The sequence below is a fragment of the Drosophila sechellia genome, chromosome 2R, assembly GCF_004382195.2.
Source record: "Drosophila sechellia strain sech25 chromosome 2R, ASM438219v1, whole genome shotgun sequence".
NCBI classification, from domain to species: domain Eukaryota; kingdom Metazoa; phylum Arthropoda; class Insecta; order Diptera; family Drosophilidae; genus Drosophila; species Drosophila sechellia.
Genome location: NC_045950.1, coordinates 20307878 through 20334757, shown reverse-complemented (window position 1 = coordinate 20334757; position 26880 = coordinate 20307878). Strand labels below are relative to the sequence as shown.

At 48.4% G+C, this 26880-nt stretch overlaps 2 protein-coding genes, 1 long non-coding RNA gene and 1 other non-coding gene across 4 annotated transcripts; 2 read left to right on the top strand and 2 right to left on the bottom strand.

Moving 5' to 3' along the window:
* Positions 1–443: 443 nt before the first annotated feature.
* On the bottom strand, positions 444–25557 carry LOC6618792 (serum response factor homolog). The gene is made up of 4 exons (XM_002043006.2): positions 23749–25557; positions 20046–20294; positions 1150–1501; positions 444–1089 (listed from the first exon to the last, which is right to left on the bottom strand). The coding sequence occupies exons 1-4, from the start codon at positions 24331–24333 to the stop codon at positions 926–928; spliced, it is 1350 nt and encodes a 449-aa protein (XP_002043042.1). The 5' UTR covers positions 24334–25557; the 3' UTR covers positions 444–925.
* Trnan-guu lies at positions 2768–2841 on the bottom strand. The gene has a single exon. It is a non-coding gene; the product is annotated as a tRNA-Asn (tRNA).
* LOC116800353 lies at positions 7327–16303 on the top strand. Its single transcript, XR_004361284.1, has 2 exons — positions 7327–7552; positions 16093–16303. It is a non-coding gene; the product is annotated as an uncharacterized LOC116800353 (long non-coding RNA).
* On the top strand, positions 17289–17549 carry LOC116800683. The gene has a single exon (XM_032717027.1). It carries the CDS (start codon positions 17289–17291, stop codon positions 17547–17549), a length of 261 nt encoding a protein of 86 aa, XP_032572918.1.
* Positions 25558–26880: the final 1323 nt, after the last annotated feature.

Sequence of the window (26880 nt, the reverse complement as noted above, 5' to 3'; positions counted from 1 at the left end):
GGAAGATGGGGACCTGGGCTCCTTAGCCCCAATCGAGGGCCAAAAGCGGTAACAGGTGCTAGACGGCGAGTGCGGCTACCTGAGCCGGCGAGTAATGAGCGACGTTTAATTAGGTTAAGTGTCAATGAGATTATGTCGTCAATCAATCAATTGCACAATACCCACCACGGACACATCCATCAAGCGGCAAATACCAAAAGGCATTTTCCGTTGCTCTTTTTGCGAGTGTGCTTAATCCAAGCACTCTCATAGATACACACTACGTATAGTATATATACTAGCAGGTAGGTGTCCATAATCGTTGGGGCGGGCTCTCAGCTGCTTAAGTGTCATTTCACTTGATTGAGCCATGAATTACCTGGCTTAGTTGCCTGGAAATTGGCCAGAAGCATTTTAATTTAAAGGATTAAGCCGGCTGCTTGATAATGAAACACACTGGGGACTTGGTTTTATGCAAAAAAGTGGTTTATATGTATTTATGTATTGTATAATAAAACAATATAAACTAGTAACAAAGCAACATGATCTCTGCGATTTAGGAACATCCACATCATCCTCATTTCCATTTCTCATACAATCTCGATATCAGCAGATGCCTGTACGTTGTATAACTTGCAAAACTTTTAAAACTTACGTATGTAGATTGCCGCTGGCATCTTGGGTACCAGCTCAGGGTGTTATCCTTTCACTTCTCCTTGTATAGGTATAAAAAATAGTATATATACGGTATAGTAGATAAGTATGACTTAGACTTAGCAGGCGATCGTCATCCCTGGCTGATGACGCGAAACTTTGGATAGACTTTAAGAGAGTAGTGGGTGAGTAATGGTAATCTCCTGCTGATGATTTTTCCAGATGGTGTGGGCAAGTGTGGATAAACGCAGTTATCAGTTATCTCAGGATAAGCACTGGGCGTAGCTGGGGGCTAATCGAACTCCTGTTTGATGGTGAAGGGCTTATCGGCACTGGCATCGTTCTTGACGGGCGTTCCCGATCCTGAGGCTCCTGATCCAGAGGCTGTTAGCTTATTGCTCTTTATCAGATTGGCTGCCGTGGAGCTGAGTGGTATGGTCACATACTGGTTGCCATCTGCAGGTTAAGTAATTATTAAGTATTGGGACTTTGCTTGGGGACTTTAGAGCTACTCACCCTCTTCGGCGTGCACCTGCAAGTGGCCCGACTGGATGAGCTGCCTCAGCATCTTCTGCGGTATGTTAGCAATCGAGGCAGCTGAGTAGACGTACTTGCTGTCCGCCGAGCCTCCTCCTCCGGCGGCCGTGGACGTCGAGGGTCCGCTGTTGGTGTCAGTCTGATAGTTCAATGCTGGCATGGTTTTGGGGCCAGAGGACGCGGTGGCCGCCGAGCATGAGGCTGCTGGAGGCGCTGATACCTCTGTTTTGCTGGCCGGCAACTTGGTTGCCACCTCAGCAGCCTCCACCGGCATCTCAACGTCCGACGAATCATCCGACTCGTTGCCCGACGAGGTAGGCGATCGGTCATCCTGGAAGGAAACAAGCAAAGACACCCGATTAGTGGAGTAGACAAACAGTCTGGCAGGCTGATCTTAGGCTAAGCGCAGATCAGCATGGCTGGGAGTGGAGATCGGCTGGGATCTTCGGTCTGCCCGGTGCGCTGTTCTATATGCCAGCCAAGTGCAGGGAGCAAGGAGACGTCGAGATGACAAAAAAATCCAATATGTTTGAACCAAATATGGCGCGAAATTGCGTATAAGTGCTGGCCAGGCTGTTTGCCGGCACGCATCTCAATGAGCTGGCGTTGCCTTAAATGTGCACACGCGTTAAAGAATTTAGAATATTGATTTCTGGCTCTCCGGCGAGCGGGGTGATCGGCGCGGGGCCATCATCATCGTCGTCGTCGCATCGCCTTGGATGGGATGGCAGCGAACGCGTCATTTTAATTTTGATTAGTGCTCAACCTCTGAGACGAACAAAAAATAAATCAAAATAATTGCAAACTGTAACAATGCGATCGCCATTTTGTGCGAGGGAGATCGCAGTGGCATTGCGCATACGCCGCGTGCCCGTGCCACATCACCAGCGGACTTCCAATGAAATTGTAGCAGCACAGGCAGCAGAGGCAGCGGTAGCATTTCGCGAAAGGCAAAATCGCATTGTTGCTGCCGACTGCCTACTAAAATGGGCGTCGTCATCATCGTCGTCCGCTGCCAACCGAGCGACTCGTCGGCTCGACTTGGCCAGTGGATCAGGCGACCGCCTTTTGAGTGACAGCACCAAGACATTTTAATTAGCAAAACCAGCGACGACAAACTGTCTCCAAGTTGCCATGATACACTTGGCCACGTTGCTGGCGACACCAGCATGTGCATGTGCAACTGTTGTTACGCTCGTGGTTTTCAGTTGCAGCAAGCAGATGCGAAAAAACCGGTGACAACACCAGAAGGCGGCTGAAAGTGGAGCTGCTCATGTAAAGGTTACATTGTGCCCAGGCTTGCATCCACAGCACACACGTACGTATAAGGTTTGAAATAATCCTGGTAATGGCTCTGCTATCGCTCAATAAAAATCAAATTATACGTCTGTTCGTCGTCGTTCTTCCTACATGTGTAGGTGCCTAATGTATTCTGTGCTCACGGAATTCATTTGCAGACCTCCCATAGCGTGTGCGATTTCCCTTCACTAATTGCGCACTTTAAATTCGCCACACAAAATCAATAAACAAAAGCTTTATGAACCAAAAACATTATAGAAGCTGCTTGTATTATAATTAAACAAAAAAAAGTTTGATGCGCCCCCGGGTGGACTCGAACCACCAACCTTTCGGTTAACAGCCGAACGCGCTAACCAATTGCGCCACGGAGGCTATTGGAACTCGCTGGAAAAAAAGAGACCCTTATCTGCTCACTGCGCAGATATCTCAACTGACATCATCATGGGGGTTGAATCCATTATCAGCCGATTAAACTATTAAGCACTTCTTGCTCTAAAAATAACAGTATGATCTCATTTAAGGGCTGATGTCATAAGAACACTTTATAATGTGCAATTTAATTTGAAATTATTCTCTTGTCATTTTTAATCTGCAAAGACAACAATTTCGTATGTCGAGTCAGCATGCAACTGCCAAGAAATTGAAACTATAAATACCAACTTATTAAAATCATTTAATACGCTTGTTTGATGAACAAGCTCTGTAGAAGATTAAAGTGGTTTTAATTTCATCGAGTTTATCTGTTAAGTAGCTTATCTTCTGGTTCAGATGCTAAATGCCATTTCAACTTGCGCTTCATCAATATCGCATTTAACTTGCGACAAGTTGGGGTTGTCAGCGAATCGAACAGATTCATCGGTGGCTTCTTCTACTGCTGATTCCGATTCTGAATCTGATGCTACTGCCGCTGCCTGCAACTGCAACTTGCCAAATTGATAGTCGTGTGTCGTGCGCAAATGCCGAGCGTGTCTCATTAAATGACAATTAGAGTTTGAGCCTGGCTAAAAGCGAGGCAAAAACACAATCGGAGCGAAAACCCTGGCCCGCCCGACTCTCGAGCCACAACTCCCCACTGACAATTGGCTGGATGGAATGCCAACTGGCCGGGCCAATGGCATGCAATTTATATAAAAATAATGCCTGGCATTGTCTGGCCGATCTGGCCTCGCCAGTGGTATCGAACTTCGAGGCTCGGAGAGCCTGCGACAAATGCAATTATATAGAAATTTGTCTTGCTGTGATATGTGCGGCATGTTGTTGTTGCTGCGGCTGCCGCTGCTGCGCCTGCTGCTGCTGCTGCTGTGTGGCCATCGGCAGCTCCAAAAATAGTCAGTTTGGGAAAGGCTAATAATAAATGTTGGCAATAGTCAGTCAGCGAGTCGTCAAAGCACTGAATGAATGAATTTTCAAATTGGCTAACTGACATTCACAACCAAGGTGGCATTTTATGTGCCCCAAAAGTGAATGCGAGTCAATTCGGTGGCTGCTGCAGTTGCAGCTCAAGTTGCAAGCGAAGTTGCACCGCAGCAGCCACCGTGTGGTGTCGTGTGACCTACACCACCGCCAACTGACTGCGTGATTGACGGATGGCACATTTGCCAATTGATTAGTTGTTTTTACCAAAATGGTTGCTGCCACAACAAAAGGCGACAACTTTGTGGCAGTCAGCACCCGCTCCAATCGCCCGGCCACTCGGAGGCGAAGCCAGAAGGACCGTTCTCAGTTCAGCTGGCCGAGATCGTTCAGCATTTGGCCAATAAACATTTGCATTTTGCATGTTGCTGCCGTTGATGCCGTGTACATCTACCGACACTGATAACTTTAAGCCGAAAACAAAGGAATAGCCAAATGTGCTCTCCTCCGGAGCCACCAAAGCCTATGAAGCCTCCGAAGCCTCTGAAGCCTCCGCAGCCAGCGGGCTCCATTGATGCTGGCGCTTTCAATGAAAACATAAAAATAAAAATGCAAATTAAGCCTGGCAAACGAAAGCACTTAAATCTAACGCACAATTGCCCAGGGAACAGGCCAAAGGATAACCGTGGCACAAAGGGGTTTGCATACAAGATGAAATGGTTTTGGGTTACTCCAATTCCGGTGTTTATTGCCCAAACGGCACATCATTGAAATCAACAAACACAATCCCAGTCTCTATGAAAAATGTATACTAGGTATATTGGATACTAAAGTGGCTTGCTTGCAGATTTGGGTTTATTTAAAGTATTCATAACATAAACTTTGCAACTTTTCTACATTATCGAAAAGTGAATGGTATTCATTGCCTTACATAAATATTCATAACAAATAAAGAACTGTTCATTGTGACATCTCTGCATTTCAAGTAAGACATCTTCGTGAACCACTGTCCTCGATTTTGTAGGAGGAATCACACAATCAGAACCACAGGACAGCGGCCACATTGTGAGCAGGAAACGTTGGGTTGGCTGGCTTCGCTGGCTAAGCAAAATGGGGCGGCTTGCCACGAGGAAACAAAAGCCGAAAGCTGAGGCACAAGTCAGTTGACACGAAGCGGCAACAAGCGAACAACCAACAAGCAACTACCAACAACCAACTGGCAACAACGCAGGGCAACAAAAGCGGCAGAAGCGACAACACTGCGTAGACATTTGCCAGCTAAACTCGGAGTCGGATTTGGCCATTTGGTCGTCTTCACAATTGTCGTCGCATCCGGGCCAGGCCACAATATGGAGTTTTAAAGCGTTTATATCCGCAAAGCGAGGCTTTCTGGCCGGCTTTCTGTTTTTGGGCAAATCACAGTTTTGTGTCTTTTCTCTGGTGCGGGTTGCGGTTACACGGATTCACGCGCAAAGAAAGCGGCCAGCAGGAAGTTGGCAGTCGCCTCCAATCGTCGTGAGTCTGCCACAATCGAGTGGCGGGTTCAAATTCATTAGTTCATTTGGACCCGAGAACGGGAAACGGGGTCTCCAGTCAGTTATGATGGGAATTAGCATCTATTTAAATGTCTGGGCCGCATTAGGATGCCACGATTGGCCGGGAGTACGAGGAACGAGCTTATTGTTTTCGGTTACCAATTATTTGGCCAAATTGCGAGGGGTAACCTGCTACTAGTGCACTTAGCCAAATTAAATGTAGATTGCTGTAGAACATTGTACATAAGATGAAAATCAAACCAAACCAATCTAGGAGCTGAACGAATATGATTATGAAATAGGCTAGCATTTGTTGTGACATATATGTAAATCAGCTAGCTCCAATTTCTCGCAGTGCAGCGGCCAAAACGATTGTCCTCAGGCCTAATTATGCGTGCGCCGACAGGCGAACAAGAGGAAACAGGACAACAGGACAGCAGGTCGGAGATGAAACGCCACCGATTAGCCTGTGCCGCTCCCTCCGGCCACTCCTCCCGGTCCGCATGGCCAGGCACTGGGAGGGGATCCCCTGGCCGCTTCTGCAATTTATGATGGGCACTAACAACCGCAAACTAGCCAAACAAATGAAACGGAGTCGGACACAGACCGGCGGCGAACAAACAGTTGAATGGAAATTGCAATTATACGAATACAAGATCTCAACTCGGCGTATGTAAAGTGCCTCCGATTGGAAGGATGGAGGAGGGGTTCGCTGATGTGGGTGCCCAACCAACTGAGTTCGATGTTTGGCTAGATTTAGCCAAGCCAAGCCAAGTCGAAGAAGGTCCCTAACTGAGAAAACAATCTGGAGCCCCTGACAGCGATTAAATGCTGGGAAGCCCATTGAATGCGTGCCATGGTCGCTATAGTTGATATAGTTTCATTACGTAGGAATAAATATATTTTAAAATGGTTGTTTTGTCATTTAAGAAACTCAGTTTAATTGGATAGAGCGTCAAGCACTGTCATAGACAATAATGGCATTAGTATTGTGAAGATAGAAACTATATTTTAAGTGAAAAATAAATATAATCGCACAGAGCCGGCAGCTTTTTTGAAACAGCGATTGAAAACTACTTTCGAACTTGTATGACTTAAGTTTATATAACGAACGAGAATAGACTTATACATGTATGTGCGATATTCAAGTGCAAATATAAGAACCCAATCTGACAAAATTACCAAAATCGACCACAGCCATTACAGCCGACTGCAAGACTAATTGACAAATCAGTTCCAGGGGCTTTCATCATTAGTCAAAGACCAAGCCGAGAACTGTTTGGAAATCATTAAATTGTGTCATTTTACAAAAATGATCAAACACAAAGCCAAGACCATAGATAGGAACGGAGCGTGCCCACGCCCACCAGCGGAATACGAAATATTCGATCGCTGATTTCATATTTTTGCTCGAGAACTGGTTACACCCAACAACGAAGTACCCGCCGCAGATATCCGAGTATATGCTGAATAAATTCCAGCAAATACATGCAGAGATACGTCATTTTGTAGCAGGTTGGTGTAAATTGAATTTTCATGCCCGCTGCGACCGGGGACCACTCATTTGTTTGCCCATCTGTCCCCACGCAGCCAATGTACATAGGCCCGGCCCAAAATGGACTTGGCGAGCAAGTCGCAAGCGGGTCTATAAAATCTAATACGCACACGAGCAGCCACAAGTCCCGCCCACAGATCGGCGCTACATGGAGGACTATGTGGAATATGGAATATGGGTGCCTCGCTGCCTAATAGGCAGCGAGAGAGCGCCGGCTTAAGAGAGCCCCGAAGAGAGCGGCTCGAAGGTGCAAGCGGATCGGCCGTATAGCGCCTCCCTATCGCACCCATCCCCATCGCCTTCAGTGCGGATCGTGCTCTTAAGCCCCTCCAAACGGGTTTCTCCTCGGGTTTCTCCGGCTCGGGACTCAAGAGTTGCGACCGCTGGGGTTACTTTTCAGTCTGTGAGCAACTGCGTGACCTGCACGACGAACGAGGAGCGATCCTCGGCTTCTTGCTTCAGTGATTGAAAGACGTGAACAGTGAGATCAATCAGTGATGACTGGAAAGTGTGTGAAGAAAATTGTACGGACACATCGCAAGATGGTGACTTGAATACTTGAGACTTGATCGGGGTGATCGCGGATGCTGGGAAGGCGATGAGGAAGATCTGGACAAGACCGGCTGGCACCTAGTCATGGGTGAGTAAGGCATACTAAGTGATAAGATAAGACATGGTGTTGCGATGCAACTGTATCTAAGGAGTGGCAATTAGAGCAGATACCTGCACAACTTTAATGGAATACATTAGGTATTAGGTATAGATTGGGCTTATATTACTCTGCAAGGCAGTAAACATCATTTCTCCTACCACCTGCTGTACCATATGATCCACACGTTGAGTGGAGGAGTACAGATGGGGGCTGTGTGCCCGGTGCAGTCGTAACCCTTGACCCCTCCTGGACCGTGATAAGTGGAGGCTGGTGGAACAGCTGCGATGCACCGCAAGATAAGCCACTCGGCGAACTGCAAACAGTAGCCCAGCAGGCCGACAACTCAATCACCGCCCCACAATCACACAATCACCCCTGCCGGCTTTGCCCAGTTAGAGGCCCCTGGAATCGAGTATGGAGCACCCAGTGCCCAGGACTGAGTCTAAGCCAGAGGAGAGCTGGCCTCAGCCGGGGTGGGGGTTCTGCTTGCGGTTGTGGGCCGCCACATCGGCGTCCACATTTCATAAATCAGCATGAGCAATGGAAATGGGCTGCTGGGGTCGGAGAGGCAGAGAAAACCGCCTGCTGCGAGTCCTGGCTATTTATTGTATTTTAACAACATTATAAACGAGCGTTTAAGTGGCGAGTGTTGGGATTGCTGTTGCCCGTTTTGATTTGTGTTAGAATGCAAGTCCGAAGACAATAACCAAATATCCCCGGATACCGACAAAGCAGCCAGTTTCATAATCAGTCGGGACTGGTAGACTTGCAGACTGGCAGACTTGCCGGCAACCTGGCAACCTGGCAACTTGGCATCTTGGCCATTGGCAACAGACCATGGGCAACATGTGGCCCGGCCATAACGCCGTTGTCGTTTGGGCCGGGTCAAATGTCAAGCACATTATTTTTGTACTTACGTACAATAAATATAAAATGCATGATGCATTTTTGATAGATTTTCATGCCAATAAACAAGCTAAACGAACCGCTAGAATGGTGTTTAGGCCAACACCACGGGCCCCACGGCTCCCCAGCAGCGGAGCGGGGCTCCTCCAACTGTTTTGTTACCCCATTGTGTGGGTACATAAATTTCAGACACGAAAAGACCAGGAAGCTGCGTTTCGGGCCCGGTCGCGGTCTCGGTCTCATATAATTTTGTGTCTATGCAAATGTACGCGCTGCATTCGGTTTCGCATTGGCCCGACTTTGCCTGCCTTTGCTCTGATGCTGAAAAATCGACGACGATCGGACGGCCGATCGAGTCTGTCAGTTGAGTCAGGAGTTGGGAGTCTGGGAGAGATCGGGAGACAGGACGGGGTGGACAGGAGGTCGGAGGACCCAGACCAACCACGTTGACGTTCGCCGAACAATGCCTTGTTGACACTGATGGAAAATCTGCGTGTCACAAATATCAAAAATGCCATCGTTAGAAAGCAGGACGAGCCTCTTCGCATGACGGATCCCATATGATCCCGTACCGTCCGATCCAATCTGATCCGTCTGTGGGGCGGAGTAGCTGTCAACTGTCCGCCGAGTTTAGTTATAGATCTTATGACCGATATGCTAATGTCAGATGGCCCCGAACCAAGATTGGCCAAGTAGCCAAAAGATTTCGGGATCAGGAAATCGAAGTGAAGGCGTCGCAAGTTACAAGGAGAAATGAATAAAAAGCAATTATAGCACAGCCGATAGAAATCCGATTCTGTTCTGTAAATTATGGCTAATAAATTAAGATGAGAATATGCATTTCATAATGCTATTTCATAAAACCCTCCCATAATTTCTTGATCAACTGTCGAGCCGAGCGAGCGCTTCTACCCACCAGAGAACAAAACACCTTTGGCCTAATTGAATGCCAATTTATTACATTTATAGAGACAATAACAAATTCAGCTCACAAGAAGCTCTTTAAACAAATATGCCAAATTCCATATAGAAAAAGCAAAATGCGCCGAGAGAGTTGGCAAAAAAGGCCAACTAAATTACTTAACAAGCCGTTGGCTTTCGACGGTGGACAGCAGCGACGTCTTTCGATGATTTACTTGTGCGTAATAATGCAACGCCCGCAATGCTGGATCGGAATGGTCGTGGGGAGAAGATGAGGCTGGTGCCCAGTCCGGCAGTCGTACTCCTCCGCCTCGCAAATCGAAGGATGCCTGCGACGGCCAGGTAAATGCATGTGAGAAGAAGTATAACTGGGAATGCGCCTCAATTTAAAATGCGAATTACATTATCTGATCAAATGCATTCTTCAGTGCGCTCCAGGAGGAGCACACACACTACGCGCCGACCATCCACTCCACTTCACTCCACGAGAGGATCCCCATCATGTGTGTGGAGGCCTCTGAGATCCAGAGCTAAAGAACTCCACAGCTTCTGGGACTGCAGGCTGCAGGCTGTGGAGGCTGCACAAATAAATAAATTTTAAAATACAAACAAGTAGCGCGCGCAAAAAGCGCCGAGTGGAAAATTCGTGACAGCAATTGTTGATGAGCAGCGTGTGAACAGCAGCAGCCCGTGTCCCCTATACCATCCCCCATTCGCCAGCCCCCATTGGGTATCCCCATCCCCAACCCATCCCAACCCATCCCATCCCATCCATCCTATACCGTCGATAAGTCAAGATCACAGAACACGGGGAGCGCAAAAAGTAAGAACAATGTTGTCCGCCAAACGCGTAATATTGAGCGACTAATAGCTGGGGCTTGACTTGAAAGCGAACGATCGCCGGATCGCCGGATCGGGGGATCTGAGACTGGGAGCTGCAAACTGAAAACTGAAAGCTGAAAACTGGGCCCGTACACCTCCGCAGTCTAATTAACTCCTACGAGCAGCGGCCGCAGTTTTAATTAAGGCGCACACACACTCCACGTTTTGCTCTTTCTATATGTACATATAACCAGAATCAAATGTATATTAACGTCCAATAACAACAATAGCAGCTAAACAATTATCCACATCGTGGGCAGCACAGCTAAAAGTACGTCGCAACTAAGCGGCCAAATCAAACAGAAGAATTGAACAATTACAACGAACTTGCGGATCGGACGATAACTTCTTTCTTATGAAAGAATAGATAGATTTCTATGAGATATGAGTTACATTAGTAGTTTACATTTTTGTGACAGAGTTTTCATTTCATTTATTTAGTAACTATTGTAATTTACTAATTTAAGTACGAATAGAACACAGTTTTGATAAATACTAAGCATTAGGACCGGGCCGTGCGTCAAAATACTTTTAATAAATACATTTTCGACGCATATCACATATAGTACCCGAAATTCTTCAGCTCCCAAATGAAAATGGTGTGCCTTATCTCAAAGTTGGGGCAATCTCCTCCCCAAAATTCCATCTCGGCCAGGGGCACTGAGATGCCGAAGTGCGCAAACTGTGCCAAGCCGGCCTCTGCCCACTCCCCCTGCTCCAGCTCCAGCTCCATCTCCAGCCCCTCCTCCGGCCACCTCCGCCTCGCATAATTCCACGGGACTTTCGGACGGCCGGACTGTGGACAGATGGACGCAGGACAGATGGACTCGTGGACCGACTGACTGACTGTCTGCCCGACTGCAGAGACATCAATCTAGAAACGGCAGGCAGAAAGATAGCCGGGACAGACGACAGACGATTGGCAACTCGTTGAGAGTTGACAATAATGACGATGGGACGTCGTCTTGGTCGCATCTCTGCACCGCTGCCTCGTTGACTCGGTGACTCGATGACGATGATAGAAAGTAAAAGAACAGAGGCAGCATCTTGAATTTAAACTGCAATTTTAATGAGACGTGGGAAAAAGAGTGGACCGCGACTGCCTGGATGCTCATTTCGTAATTTGTAAAACTCGCACGTTGCCGGCATTAAGGACATGCAGATTTCTCCCCTCGACCAGCGGAGCAGCTCCTCCATCCTCCCTGCCCATCAGCATTTATGGCTATATTTTTAGTGACACTGCACGAGCAGCAACAAATTAGCACTGACAGGCGGCAAGGAGAGCTCCCGAGACAAAGGACCACCGGCCGAAGACCCGGGCATTGTCCACTTGGTGGCATTGGGAACTAGGCACTAGTCACCAGTCATTGGGCGCAAGGCAGTGGACGGTGGGCACCATGTGGCATGACCATGATCGGCGGCAACTCCAGCCAATTGGACGCCTAGCGTGAGCTTTCTAGGTGGCATCCTCGGCCAGCGGACAGGCGATGCTTGTTAAATGTTTGCCGCCAAAGAGAACGGTTCGGAACAAACAAAATGTGTCGACTTTGCTTGCCACCAGTTGTTGCATGTGGCAAGTCGCTGGTGGCCAGCCAATCCCACCAGCTCCGCAAGTCCGGCTCGAAAAACATTCGTGAGCGTCATTTGAATGGTGTGATAATTTTTGCGCCTTCGCTTGGCAGCTTTGGCAGTGAATTAATTGCGTGCCACATTATAAATTTGGGCTCCCTTATTAAGGGTTTCCCCCGCATCCACGGAGGGACATCCACTCGTGAATTCTCACACGCCGCAACAGCGGCAAAACATTCCAAAATGCTGTGGCATGTTGCATGCTTGTTGGGTGTTGTTGTCGCCGGACGTGTGGGCATGTCAAGGCGTTGTCGCGTAAGTGGCAGCCAAACCAAAACCAAAACCCAAGCCCAAACCAAAGCCGAGTCCGAGCTGCTTGCTGATTTCCAAAGATCTTACGCAAATATTGCGCATACGCCGTGTGGCACTCGCAGGTTTCCCTTTAAACTGTTCCCTGCAGCAGGAAGTTTTGCAAAAGTCTGGAAGCTTGTCGGTTTGTACCATCAATGCTTTCCATTGTTGTATTTATCGGCTAGGATGAAGTGTGATCAATTTTATAAATACTTAAATGTGAACTTCATGCCACTAAATATCCAATTCCCTGAGCTGTGCCTGCTCGAGTGGATATATGGAATTTCCATATGGAACTCCCGCTTCGAAGCTCCCACAACAACGACAGCAGCAGCAGCAACAACAACGTCGACCGTCGACAGATACGATAATTCTGCGACTCTTTGTAAAAGCACACAATTTGCATATCAAACGCAGCTGAAAAGCTGAAAAACAACCAAAAAGCAGGCGAAACAGACGCCGCGCAGTCGCCTTTCATAACAGCAAGTAAGCGAAAACAAGCGCGACTATAGACATGTAACTAATGCACGGACAATGTTTTCCTGCACTTTTTTCCCGCTTTGCAAATGCGAAATTTGCGTATTCAGAACGATTCGAAATTAAGTAAATTACAATACGGTACGAGCACGATGATTGTCGCATTCGAAGTGGTTCTGCCTGCATTTGCCGCGCTATATCTGCGCGAAATTATTATGGCAATCGATTTGGGACCACACACACACACGCTGACATCGCGGGAGGCGGCGAAGAAGAGTCGCGGGGCGGGGGGACGGCGGTCAAATTATTATTGATTACTCATACGCCGCGTGCAACGGGCTAATGAAAACGGGCTAACTGCGATGGGCTTTCTACGAATCATCGATAACGCTGACGCGATCGCCAGTTAGCGATAGCAATAGCCAGCAATTATTTTCGTCATAAGTCAGCAAATGTGGCGACGACTTCTCCATTCCGCTGCACTCGCTTCAGTCTGAGCCCGCGACGCGGCTTTCGGCCGCCGACGCTACACTCGAAGAAAATACTATATGATAATGAGATATTCCTATTCTCAGCTGTCTAAATGCCTTGCCATTTACTTGGCGTTCTAATGAAGAGCCAGAGGCGAAGTCTGTAACTTGGCTAATTTCTAAGCTGAATCCCACTTTTTTTCCAGTGCACTGATGTGGTTGTGCTGGTTTTTTTCGCGCTCGCTCGCCTGTGTGAGTCCGCTCAGGCCGCGCCGTACATATAATTGTTGCGCTTCGCACACAAGCTTCCAAATAAGGGACGGCACATGTGAGCTGAGGAAGCTATAACTATCGCTGCGGGCTACGCAAATCGCTGGCGTTTCCACTTTCGCGTAGATTTCGAGGGAAACCAACGCCTGCCGCCGGTTTGAAGTTCAGCGCGTTGATGCAACCGCCACAAAAGTGGTGCAGTTGTGCCAGGTGGTTGACAAGTCGCCGTCGCCGGTGGCTCAGCTGCCCCAAAAGCGATCGCCGATCAATGGCGATGACGGTGGCGGTGGATGTGGATGGAGTACGGCTGCTGGTGGCGACCAGGAGTCGCCTGTCGTGCAACATATGGCAGCGATGACAACGCATGTTAACAGCTTTTTAAAGTCGTTGCACAACGCCGGAGCCGCTGCAAGCGCTGGCAACACACGGCCAGAACAATGAGCCTTCGCCGCTGCCATTGCCACAATTCCCAGGCCGATAAGCCCGACGAATCGATGTTTATGTGTGTATATCTTTGACCCCGCGTGCCACAAAGGACGCCAAATTTGGCTGCAATCCGATATGAAATGTCCCAAAACTGCAGACAGGAAATCTCACGCGTGCCACCAGCGCTGAAGTTGCAGTCGAAGTGAGCACATCAGCTCACTGGAGCGGATGGAGCTGGAGTATATTATCCAAAAATGCGGTCTGGCGTGCCTTTGAATTAAGGTATCGATTTAGCCTGCGGTCGTTGGTCGTTTGGCCATCCCAGTCCGTCACTTCGGCTCAGTTCAGTTCAGTTCGGCCCAGTAATTTTCATTCATTGTTGGCTCGCGCTCATTGTCGGTGTGAAATTTAGCACAACAGCAGCAGCAGGAGCGGCAGCAGCAACATCACCTCACAGCAGCAGCAGCAGCAGCAACTCGCAACAAGTGGCTGCGGTTGCAATGAATCCGCATAACAGACATACAACAAACGGACAGATGGACGGACGGATGGACGGGCGGAGACTCTTAAAATGCGGCAAATATTTCTTGCCGCTGCACTACGCCACTTGGTTGCTGCTGCTGCAGATGGTGGCAGTGGCACAAAAATACTTTTTAAATGCGGTGAAGCGTCAAGTCAGCCCAGCTTTCAACGGATATACGCACAGGATCAAGTGTTATAAATGTTAATTCGCAAATAATTGCAGCGAGGCTGCAAAGTGAGCCCCGCTGGATAACTTAATCGTTGCCAATCAGAGGGTCTGACCAGGCTTTAATTGAAAATTTATGGCACTTTCATTAGCGCCGAGTGGGACCGTGGTATTACGGCATGGTTCTGGGCCAACAAGCCTAAGTTTTAGAGAATGTTATATGCGAATTACTATTCACATACGTACGTCTCACCAGATTTCAACATTTCATTGTGGGCAGGAAATGAGCTGAGCAGCCGAAAATCGATTGTTGTTAACTTTTGTTGGCCGTGCCGTGGACTGTGGGTAGAGGCGGCTTTTGCCCCGTTTCATGTGGGAAGTCCGCGTGTGCTTCATTATATAATGGTTCGGAATCGGAATTGGAATCGGATTCGGATTCGGGAGATGGGAGATGGGCACAGTCGCAATCGCAGTCGCCAGCTCAAAGTTTTGCCGACAAACTTTGGCCGCTACCCATGTTTTCTTCTTTTAAAGTACAGTTTGCCTGGAGTTCAGCTCGAACTTGCTACACATTTATAGATACACCCTTAAGTTCCGGAAAGTTTCTAGTCAGCGGGAAAAGTTTCAACCATATTTGTCAACACTTTATGGGCCAAGCTTGTTGTTTGGAAGATCATTGAAAGCCATTAATTAAACAAACAACTAGAAGCGGAAATCTAAGTAAAATAGTTGCTATATATTTTGATTTAGTTATGCCTGGCAATAAAAGAAATGAAAGATGGAATATACGACGAGATTAGACATTGATTGTATTTGAATTCAAATCGCAGCTTAACTACGAATCCACGTTGTTTAAATGGTAACTTGTAGCTATTTCATCCCAACATTTTCCGGCACAATTAGGCAAGCATCTTCGCTGAAAAATCCACACTATGTGGCAACCAGACTTGTAAAAAGAAATATTCCCAGCCATAAATTGGTCAGTGAAGCGGAGCTGCCTGTGCCTATATAAGTATCCCAGGCGGGAGCGGTACGGCGGAAAGCCATAAGTTTCCTCCAAATCGCTGCCTCCGCCACGCTCCACTGAAGGGGCGTTGCATGGGCGTGGCTCGGCGGCGCTAGAAGAGCCACGGAAGAGGGGGCTGGGCGGTCGGGGAAGGTCGCAGAGATTTCGACGTGGATAGCCAAGAATTTTGATTAACTTGGAAAATCAGTGGAGTAAGTCGGGTCGGGCTGGCGGACGGGGATCGGGCTGGCGGGAAACCACCGAGGCAGATAGACTCTGAGGCACACAATGTACGCATTATTTGTTTGCATTGCGGCCCAATAATTGCTTAACTAAATGTGAGTCCTGCTGAAAGGCCAAAAGCGCCTCGTTAAGGTCTCAGTCTGGCTTTTAAATAATCACAATGAAAGCAACAGGGCCAAAAGCAAGACAGCCAACTGGCCAACTGGCAAAAACGAAGAAACGACTAAACCAAAACAATACACAGAAATACAAAACGAATCGAAACGAAACGAAAGAAAAGAAAAAACGCTCACAAATTGTCATTTCTTAACCTTTTCAGATTGCGAAGGCGGCGGCGGCGCAGGAGCAGCAGCAGCAGGAGCAGCGGCATCAGGAGTTGGAGGTTGTCGATGGCCAAGTGGCCAAGTACCCAGCGACTTGGATCGCCAGAAGTTGCCGACTCACAATGTGTGTGCGCAAAGGCTTTAAGAAACGCCGAATTCCAGAAGCTGCAGTACAATCAGTTGAATTAAAAAACGAGCGCACAGACAGAGGACGACGTCTGGATGGGATTCGGATTGGGGACTGGGGATGTGGCTGTGGATTGGGATTGGGATGGGGAGACGGGGTCCCTCCAGTGGATCGCCGGCGATATCATCGCGTGGTGAGCGCGGGCTAGGAAATTAAGAGGACATTGTGGCGGCATGCGGTTAGAACTCGCAGCGGCGGCTTAAACACAAAATCCGCGGAGGAGATTCCTTGCGTGGCTGCGTTGTTGGTGGCTTTCGGACAGCTGGACGCTGCCTGACAGAGGTCGCCCTCGTACGTAATCGACGAGCATTGCAAATGCTTATGTCCTCCGCCTGCGTCTTGTGCTGCGCACGTGGCCATGTTGCAGGCGCAGCAGCCGCAACAACAGCAGCAGCAACAGCAACTGCGGCCAGAGCCAAGCAGCAAATCATTGAAATGTCGTTAGAGGCTCGAGCGGCACGCAGCGTCGATAGTCAGCGAAACCGCAAAATGCTTTTAATTTCTCAAACTGATATGCACCCGTGCTCCCACCGCCGCGGAGGAAGCCGGGGCCAGAGGTTTGGTCTTTGTTTCTGCCTCGGGTTTTCTATTCCAGCTAATTCGGTGGAAAACGTAATGATGAGGAACTGAGGCTAGAGTTCACAGCACTAGATTTGCCAGGGAAAGATGACAAAGAAGTATTTAGTACAGTAGTAAAAGATAAACATTGCTAAGCCAATTTCATTCGGATATTAAGCACATACACATGCAACAATCATGAAAAAGAGAAAATGTTTAAATATAGCTGATAACATTGAAGTATAACATCTTGAATAAAATTTTGAAATAAATATAATCGCAGAAGCCAACAAACTCGCAGTTTTTACTGGTCGGGCTTCGTGGGCGGCTGGGATGATGATGCGCAGGTGAGCGACCATAGAAGGCGATCCGTGTAGCCAAGACACCCGCGCAGACTGATGGATCGCACTCTCGATCGGAGCCAGAAACATACATGAGCTTGTATATATGTATCCATCTAGTGAGCAGCCCACTGCAAGTCGGCAATTAACCTTGGCTGGACAAAGAGTTGGCGGCGGCAGAACGACCTACAGCAGCAGCGGTACGAGTTACGGATTTTATTTTATCAGTCAGCTGGCAGGCAGCTACCAACGGCTACACAGAAAGAATTCGGGGCCAGCTCAGCGATACTGCGTGTATTCACTCGGAAGAGATTGTATCTTGAGTGCTGAACTAATGCGTACTGACCACGCTCAAAAGAGCCATTAAATGGGAAAAGGGCTTAGTTAAACGATTTCCCTTCACTTTCGGTGTGAACGCAACCATTTCTTTGTGTGTAGCGCAACAACTGATGACCTGAGCCGGCGTTGGTGTCACACCCACAACATTTGGCTTTCATTCATCGGCCCAGGCTGAATGGAAAAACTGATCCGAGCCGAGCTGAGTAGAGTTGAGTTGAGCTGGGTTGGATTGGCTTGGCTTGGGCTTGGTTGGGGATGGGGGAAGCGAGGGACTGGTGCTTGGATCGTGGCACACGTCATCGGGGCTGCCAAGAGGCCAGTGGGGCCTACGCCAAGCTTTTGGCATTGAAAAGTACGAGCCAGAAACGCGATTTGCATGCCAAGCCGGGAGGAAAGCGAGGGGACCGACTGACTTGGCCGGTGGTGCATGACGAGCCAGTGGTGGCTCTGATCGATTTATGAACTCGTCGCCAGCATGGTTGTCATGACGTCACAGAGACCCCGCAGCCAAAACTCTTTTATTGGGGTCTCTAGTGTAAGAAGCGGAAGCTCTTTGCAACATCGAAGGAAAACAGAAACGAACGAACGTATCGAAATCAGAAATTCATTCATGGAAGGCCGACCCACTCGCCAGTGGGATTACTGCTACATGGGATTGTGATGTGGGTAGGCTAGGAACTGGAAACGCTGGGTCTGGGTTCGGTCTTATCGCGGTGCTCTTAACCTTGCTCTCGAAACCGCTGGAAATATGCTTGGGTTCTCCGGTTTTGTTCGTTTTATGTTTATTATTTCGTAATATTGCGCTAAATAATATATATATATTTATGTTTCTGGTATGTGGTGTTTTAAACATATGTTGTTGATGGCTTACTGGGTAAATTGCTTTAGGGTTATTGGATTTGCGTCGCTTGCACGATCTTTAAATAATAAATTTAACTAGTATGTAAGAAATTACTCGGCTTTCTGTTTGACAGAAAAGTGTGTTTCATTTTTTAAATTACGTGCTCTTGAGTATTTTCTCTAACGAAGTAAACATTAAGTTATAAATAAAATTAAAATGGATACGAGAGAACTTGCTTTGAGCTGTCTTAATTTGGTATTTAGGTTCAAGTATGGGTACAATAAATATTAGTAGAAAGGCGAAAAGCAAACAGCTCAAATGTGAGTAGGAAGTGGCCATGTTGCACGCAGCAATTTGGAACTGGATTCTTTCTGAGCGATTCCTCATGCAACACTCCAGTTAGTAGGGGTCAGTAAAAGCCAATCGGATCGATCGAATAAACATAATACAACTAACATTAGGCTAACGAATCTGGAAATACGCTTAATTTTACGGAGCACGCTCATCACACACGCATTCACTTACACTCAGGAAAACGGCCGCCGGCACCTTCGACGTTTATTGCTTTATATTATTTGCTATCAACTTGTTTTAACTAAGTTTCGTAAACGCACAGTAGCTGTTTACACTCTAGACTCTGTACAGCAAATCCTTGCGGAAAGTATCCTGCTTCTGCTACTTCTGCTACTTCTGCTACTTCTGCTAAGTTGTGTGTGGTATTGCACTTGCGGCTTAACTTTAAGGACTAACTAAGCAGTCTCGGCTGTGTCTCAATGTGTCTCGATGTGTCTCTAGTGGTCTAGTTATCTAGTGGTTCGGTAGAATGGCACTGGGTGGAAGCTGCAGCTGGGGGCACTGGGTCTATTGCTATGGGGAGTACGATGTACTGGGAGGGACTGTAGCTTGCTATGGCACAGTCGCCTTTAAGTAGAGTCTTGACTAGTATACAAAAAACGTAAATACATGTAATGTAAATTAATAAACACAAACACTGCTATCTGCGGTAAACAAGAACAAAACGAGCGGCGAGATCGTATTGGCCATGGATCCGAAATGCGGACTACGGAGTACGCGTATCGAAGTTGCCATCAAGCCATTTGCTGCACTTTGGATCTGCTAAACATATCAACTGCTGTCTAACTAACCGGGCTTGGTCTTTGAGCGGGAAAACGTCGAGGAGCTGTCTTTACACTTTAAAGCAATACAGAATTTTTAAGTGGTTCAATTATTTTGGTGTGGTCTATGGAACTTCGTTAACTAGCCTCTACTTTACGCTATTGGAAAGTAAAGGCCAGATTGCGAAGCCCAGTGGACCATAGCGTCCTAAAAGCCTATCTTAAAGGAACTGATAATTCTTTAGCTGTAGCCTGAAGAGGATCACCCCCACCCCTTCCGCTCTCACCGCACAAACCAAGTTCCGGATATTGCCTAGGAATCCTAGCCAGAAGCCTAGCGCTGCGCATGCGTGTGGGACATGTGCGAGTGCGTCGAATGCGGCGGCGGCACGTGCGGCACGTGGGCGTGGTGCCCGTGTCCGCCGTACTGGGCGTGGGAAAGCGGCGAGGCCTGGCCGCCGCTGTAGCCCGACTGCATCAGGCTCTGCTCGAGGCTGTAGTGCGAGGGCGGCGCCGGCGGGTGACCCAGATGAGCGTGCCCGTGGTGACCGTATATCAATTGTCTTACTTTCGAGTCCTCGTCGGCGATGTTGTAGCTGAGCTCTGTCTCCTCGAACCCGGTGGCCGACATCCGTTGGTCGCCGCCGCCCACACTGGGCGGATCCGGCGAGTTGAGGCAGGTCTGGATGAGCTGCTTGCCCGCCTCCGAGGTGATCATCGGCTGCAGCTTGCGCGTGGCAAATGTGTACACGTGGCCCGTCTCGCTGGCCACCAGCAGCATCACCTGCGTCCCGGTCAGCGTGGACAGCTCGTAGGCCTGAAAGTGGAGGGAGAGCAGAGGATCGTGGTAAGTACTCGATGTTATCTGAGTCTGTATCGGCTATCTGCGGACTGGAGAAGCGTGTGTGCCTCTGTTGCCCGAGCGGCACATAAATTTCCCCACCAAACTATGCGATTATGTTGCAGCGATAAGGCGCGTTAAGCGGGATCCCGAATGTGCCGGACTTTAAATTAGCAGAGATGGCAGCGTGACTTGGGTAGCTTGAGTTAGCCAGCTAAACTTGAAGCCGAACTATAGTATTCAAAACTTCTAGCTAAAACTAAGTCCGGGGTAAGTTTCATTTCTAACGATCTTTATTTTTAAAATCTGAAGATTTATTTGTTGCACTACTTAACTGCCTAGTTACCTATATCACTGTATTGTGTCACCTAAGCAATCGTGTACGTTTTGTAAAACATCTTTAATCCCCAATGATCACGGCCAACCCATTTCGAACCTCCGTGCTAGAGAAATCGCCAAGTCAGGCCCTTCTTTCCCCTGTTTTTCTCACAGCACGCCCACGCAAAAGACCCGAAAGTCACGCAAGCATCGCGATGGAGCTCCGTGGTGGATGTGGATTGCTCCCCGGGCCACAGACCGTGTTTCTGCACATTAGACGGTAGCCTAAGCTGCCTATCAACAGCTCGTAATTACTATAAAAGCGATAAAGTCGAGTCAGTCTGGCTGGAAACAGTTTCTGCTGCTTTTCCGCCACTTTTGCTGCCGTGAGTCGAAAAACACAGCGCATAAATAACTGGCCGACCGAGCGAGAAGCAAACGCTCCGAGAACATTTATTAATATTAATGAAATTGTTGTACACATTGTTGGCTGGATTGCGATGTGGATTGGGTATTGGATACCGGGGATCGCATCGCACCGCATCGTATCGGATAGGATCGGATTGGATTGGGCTACCCCGTCCCTGCCAGACATCGATTGGCTGCCAATTTTATGTGTAACATGTGTAAATGCAAACAATTGACACGGTCCGAAAGCGGAATCTGAATCGGATTCCGATTATTCTCGTTCTGATTCCGATTCGAAATCGGATTCGGATTCTGATGCTGATGCTGCTTCTGAGTAGGTGTCGATTGTGTGGCTAGAAAGGAAGGCTACTTGGGCACCGCGAGAGGCCAACAATTCATGTCAATTTGAATTTCGAACAAAGACAAAAGGACACGACTCGGATTCGGGCGAGGATTGGGGTACAAGCGCGTTGACAGGACAAGAAGGCAGCCCCAGAGACCGCGACCGCTCCGTCCAGATGGAGAGTCATTTGTTAGAAGCCGATTGTTGCCTGTTTCCCCCGTATGTGGCAGACTCCACAGCCTGTTGCATGTGGCCAAAAGGCGAGCCGACGTGGAGCCTCTTGGCCCGGCTTTCTGGGGCTTATCTGGGCACAATCTGCCGACGAGGCTGCGGCCTAAGCTTCCGTGCTGCAAGCTGGCCCCGAAACAAACAATTCCCAAGCCCAATCCCCAATCCCAGGCCTCGTGATTTCAATTTAACACCTTTTGGCGGCATTTTGCGCCCGACTGCCCTTTTAGCCATGGCCAATTGTTGGGAACTTGTCGATGGCTTCTTGTTCGATGGCCGTGCATTATGCAGAAGCCAGAAGCGAAAGCTGCGAATTCATCGATGATGCGGCCCACGCAATTAGGCTGGCCAGCAAATGAGATCACTTTTGGACATTAGCTCACTTTTCACTCTCGTCGCCTTTTTTGGCCTTTTGACCACCGCCACCCACGCCAAAAGAGCACCGGCTCTCGGCCAGATCGAAATGACCAAAATGGGCCAGTGGAAAGCATGCCAGCAGGTTGGCGCGACAACTCTCTGGGCCAAGTTCATTGGCCGCAATTTGTTGGTTGGCTGCTAGGGATTCGAACTGGGATTGGGATTGGGATGGCGGATTGCAGATTGCCTCTGCGCTTTTTGCTGCTACCGCTGGTAGCGCCAAGTCAAAATCCCATTGTCTGCCTGTCAACTGTCCGCCGGCTGGACATCGATGAGGGACCGCATCAAAGTCACCAAAACGATATTTTTTTGGAACGCATATTATGGAAGCGGCCTTTTGTCCCGGGCGTGCGCCTGTCATAAGCTCGGCCCCGAGAACCCACGTCCCAGGGGTCAAATGTTTGGGATACCCTCATCGATAAGGAAACACCATTTCGGGATCAAACGATATTTGGTAAAGAGGAACAGTTTAACCAGTTTGGGATAAACACTTCCTCTAATTCAAGAATCATAATAAGTTACTAATGAAAGAATCTACTTTCTGAAAGAGTATCTTTAGTATATAAATTAAAGCATTGACTATATACTTGACATTTTGTTGCCATTCTAGAGTGCAACAAGCTAAACGTTTTCCCAAATCTCCCCTTTTAAATTTAAGAGCTCCAACGTCTTTGTTTTTGGCCTGCTTGGGTCAAATATTTCATAAGATTTTGTGTCTTGGGCAAAGATCGTGCTGAGATCGTGATTTAGCGCCGCGATTTTGATGCTTTTTGTCTGATTTTGATCGGGGCTTGGTTCAGCTAGTGGCCAGGGAAGTCTATTTCAGAAATGTGAAAAATTTCATATGCGGCCCCCAGATCGATGGAAAGCAGCAGGAGCTAATGCAGTGGCATTATGTAAGTTTGCGTGTGAAAATTGGTCATTTGAAAATGCCAAGGCAACGTGGCCAGTTGCAGCGACTTGTGGGCCACCATCCACAAGGCGCACGCATCAATTGTTTCGGGGGAGGAGTGCTCCGTGGGCAGGAGCATCCTTTGAATGCAATTGCGGCGGCAAATTAACATTTTATGAAGCCGAAAACAAAGGCAACGCGGAATCGTGGGCTACCGCGCTTACACAACGCCGCCAAAGCGGCCAACAGTTGGCCAAACAGACGCGATCTGGCCAAAAGCAGAGGATCTGCGGCTACTGTTCTAGAGATGAGCAGAGGAACTTCGCGGGCACAGTGGTTCGGGTTTTTAAGTCTTGAATCAAATCGTTTGGCATAAGGTTTGGGATCCCACCATAAGGTGGCCTATAAACAATTTCCAAGTAGAATTTGTATTGGTCCAATAAGCATGCCTCCAAGTGGAAGCAATACTTGGTAGTGGTCACAAATGAAAGTTGAATATTTGAATTGAAGAGTTTTGAGATGGTATTCTTATTGGGTGCCAGCTATACCGACCACTGTGCCGATGGCCAATTGACAATAAATCGCCGCTCTTTCTGGAGGCAGAACAATGCCAGAGCTCTGGGGGAACTGCTGGATTCCGTCGCAACTGAATCCCCGAAGCATTTATTAATTGCACATGCGCTGGAAACGTGGCCCAATGTCAACATCCCAATTGCAGCGCCAATCGTGGCTGGAATAGGGATTGGGTTGGGGATCGATTTTGGTTTCGGGGTTGGGTTGGGAATATCGATGGGGATGGCGTAGGGGTGTTCCGGCGATCTTACCTTCTTCATGATGCCCGTCTTGCGTTTGGAGAAGGTCGTGTAGCGACGCAGCTTGTTGTCGATGTATTCCATTTTGATTTTAACACGTCCCTTTGTCTTTTTGCCGTTGGCGGGCGGAGACTTCTTGTTGGGCAGCGGGTTGTAGTTATCTACGCTGTCGTCGACGGCTCCGCTGGCCACGTTGTCCAGTCCTTGGAGGGTGAGTCCGCCGGACGAGCGGTGGTGATCCTCGTAGCAGTCGCTGCCGGAGCGCTTGAGGCCGCGCTGCTGCTGGGGATGCTGCTGCTGTTGCTGCTGCTGCTGGTGTTGCTGCTGCTGCTGTTGTTGCTGCTGCTGCTGCTGCTGGGAGGCGTGCTGTGGGCTGTGGAGCGTTTGGCATTGGGGGGCAGGGGGTGCTCCTGCCGCGGGATTGGGGCGCTGCATCGGCGGAACGCCTCCCATGTTCTGGAGCAGGCCGCCGGATGGCGGACGGCCCGCCCCCAGGGCCGGGTTGCCGTACATGTCCGCCGGATCCGCCAGGCTCAGCCCGATGCTACTCATCGAGTAGTTGAGATTGTACCGCGAGTCACCTCGCGTCGGATCCATTCTGAGGTAAAAGTTCTCCACCGTGGAGCCGTAGAGATCCAAGGCACCGCGCGCGTCTATTATTGCGTTTGGGTTTCGGGTGCTGGGAATCTGAATATCTAGAATCCGGCCGCGGCACAGTTTTCAGATCAGATCGCTTTATATTCCAAAAATAAAACCACACAGAAAACACTCAACGCGCGCGTTTCGCTGGCGTTTTCGGCCTTTTCGACGGCGGCGGGCGCGTTACTGGGGCGGTTTTTGTGCCCGTCTGCCTGGGGGCCAAGTTCTCAGTCGAGGAAAACGCTATAACTTATTAACAACCCGGGTTTTTTGGCCAAGAACGCGAATTTAAGTTTCTTAAGTGCACGCACACACTCACGCGCGCACACACACAGGAAAACTGACAGCTGACAGTCCTGCAGTGTTGGAATGCGGCGGAAGTCCAGGGATGCAGCGCTCGTGTGTTGCGCAGTGTGGTCGCTTGGCGGGGAATTTGAATTTTGAGCGAAGAGTGGAGTTGCTGGTTGGTTTGTGTTTAATTTTTAGGTTCTGGACCGCTTGTATGGCTTTGTTTCCAATGGCTTTAAGTTTCTTTATGGCTTTTCATTTAAATGTAGTTTATTGTTTGCTTGCAGTTCTCTTATTATTCTTTATTTAACTAATGTTGAGAGTTTTTATCTTTGTTTACGTTCTAAAACTTGTGATTTAATATTTAACATTTACTATATGTGTTATGTTTGTTGAACTGGTTTTGGATGATTTACCAAATCCTTTCTCGCGTCTTGTATTTGTTGTGGTTTATTGGGATGTTTTTTATTTTCTAAAAGTTTTCGAAGGTTTATCATTGAAGACGTTCCTTTTCACTGCTGGTTGATGGTGCTTTATTTCTTTGATTATGGCCTCTATAAGTATTGAGTTCCTTAAGTCTTCCGCTTGCTGTCTCCTTGTCTCGAACTGATTGCATTAATATCCGTTTTTTGTTAAATTTGTTTAAGTTTTCTGGTAAAAAAAACGCCTAACTTCGTTTCGACTTCGTGGATTTAGTGCAGTTATGGGAAATATTTGTGTTTTTGTTTGTTCCGTATGCGTTGCAGTTGGTTTGCTTATTTGTCGCTAGGCACTTGTTTGGACTGTTTACTTTATTTGTGGCGATTTTATTGTGGTTCATTCCAAATACGAATTCGAAACGATTCGACGGGCTAAACTTGCGATCGATAGCTGGCGTTCGTTGTTCTTCAGATGGCGTGCAAATACCTAATAAACTTCAGCGTATTTCCACCAACGATGTTCGCTCGATATTCCAAACTTGGGCGAACCGGTTTCCTCTTTTCCTAAGAGCGCCGCGCTCTCTTCGATTTCGATCGCGAAGAGCGCGTAGTACATAAAAACAAGCCCCAATCCCCCAATCCCCGTCCCCATCCCTACCCCCGTTCGGCGTCTTCCTGCTGTCGTCGTTCATTTTGCTGGCTTTATGGCTTAATTAATTAGATGGCCACGCCCCCATATGCATACCCATTCGCTGCGCATGCGCACACATAGATCGTGGATTTGGGATTCATATGGCTGGGTGGCTCTTTGGATCTTTGGCTCTTTGGCTCCTCCCTTGGAAGCTCGTGGTTGAGTTCGGTAATTACATACGTGGCGTTTCGCCTTATCAGCGCTGTTAATTTAGTTAATTTGTGATCTTCTGATTTTGTGATTTTCTTATTGCTGCTGATTTTGTAATTTCTTTTGCGACATTTCGCAGGCTGAGCTTTGCGGGCATCTCGTCGAGTGCCCAGCCGCAACAACAAAAAGCGATACACTTAAACTATGCCAGGAATTTCTTAGCCCCGCCAATATGGTCAGAATGCTCTAGAGGATTTGCGTGGTGGGCCCACTTGTACACAGGAGCACGAGTATTTCGCCATGTCCTTAAATAGAGGTTCGCGGAATGGGCAAAGGGGCGGAGTGGGCATGGCCACGTGCAGCGACTAGCAGATAGCAGCAGATATGTATATAGTAAGCGCAGATAAATCGATACACTCACTGCGCCCCGATCCGCGATCGAAGATGATGCATTCCCCAGCTGCAAATGGTCATCGTTGCCTTTTCCAGCCATCGGTGTCGTTGTCGCCAGCTTGTCTCTTCCGCGAATAAGCCAGGTCTTCGTCTTCGGGACCACTCCAGTCCAGGTCCCGTGTCCAGCTCCACGACTCCGACTCCGAGGTCGACTCCGACTAGGAACCAGGACCACAGCCAACTGCAGCTCCGCTCCTCTCGCATTTAATTAGATGGAATATAGGAGCTCGATGGTTTGTCTACCTGCCCGGGCTGCCTAATGATTTAAATTAATCATAATGACTGTCAAAATAGAACGTTTGCCGCTGCCAGCGGATCATATAAGGATCGATCCACGCAGCGGGCACCCGGTCTTCTGGACACTAAGGGAAAACGGATGCCACTTGGGTCACTTGGATCTGAATGAAGCCTTCCACATGCATGCCCATTTCCCCAAGACTGCGAAAAGAAAGAACATTAAATGAAGATGAGGTTTGATGATACCCACACACTCCTAATAATTCC

What these genes read in the sequence shown, in the direction of transcription:
- LOC116800683 (XM_032717027.1), top strand. Translation starts at nt 17,289, where the DNA reads ATGTATCCATCTAGTGAGCAGCCCACTGCAAGTCGGCAATTAACCTTG.
- LOC6618792 (XM_002043006.2), bottom strand. Translation starts at nt 24,333, where the DNA reads ATGGATCCGACGCGAGGTGACTCGCGGTACAATCTCAACTACTCGATG. An exon ending in AGACGGGCATCATGAAGAAG is followed by an intron (nt 20,295 to 23,748) that starts GTAAGATCGCCG and finishes CTCCACTTTCAG; the next exon opens with GCCTACGAGCTGTCCACGCT. An exon ending in GCAGGTGCACGCCGAAGAGG is followed by an intron (nt 1,090 to 1,149) that starts GTGAGTAGCTCT and finishes CTTAACCTGCAG; the next exon opens with ATGGCAACCAGTATGTGACC.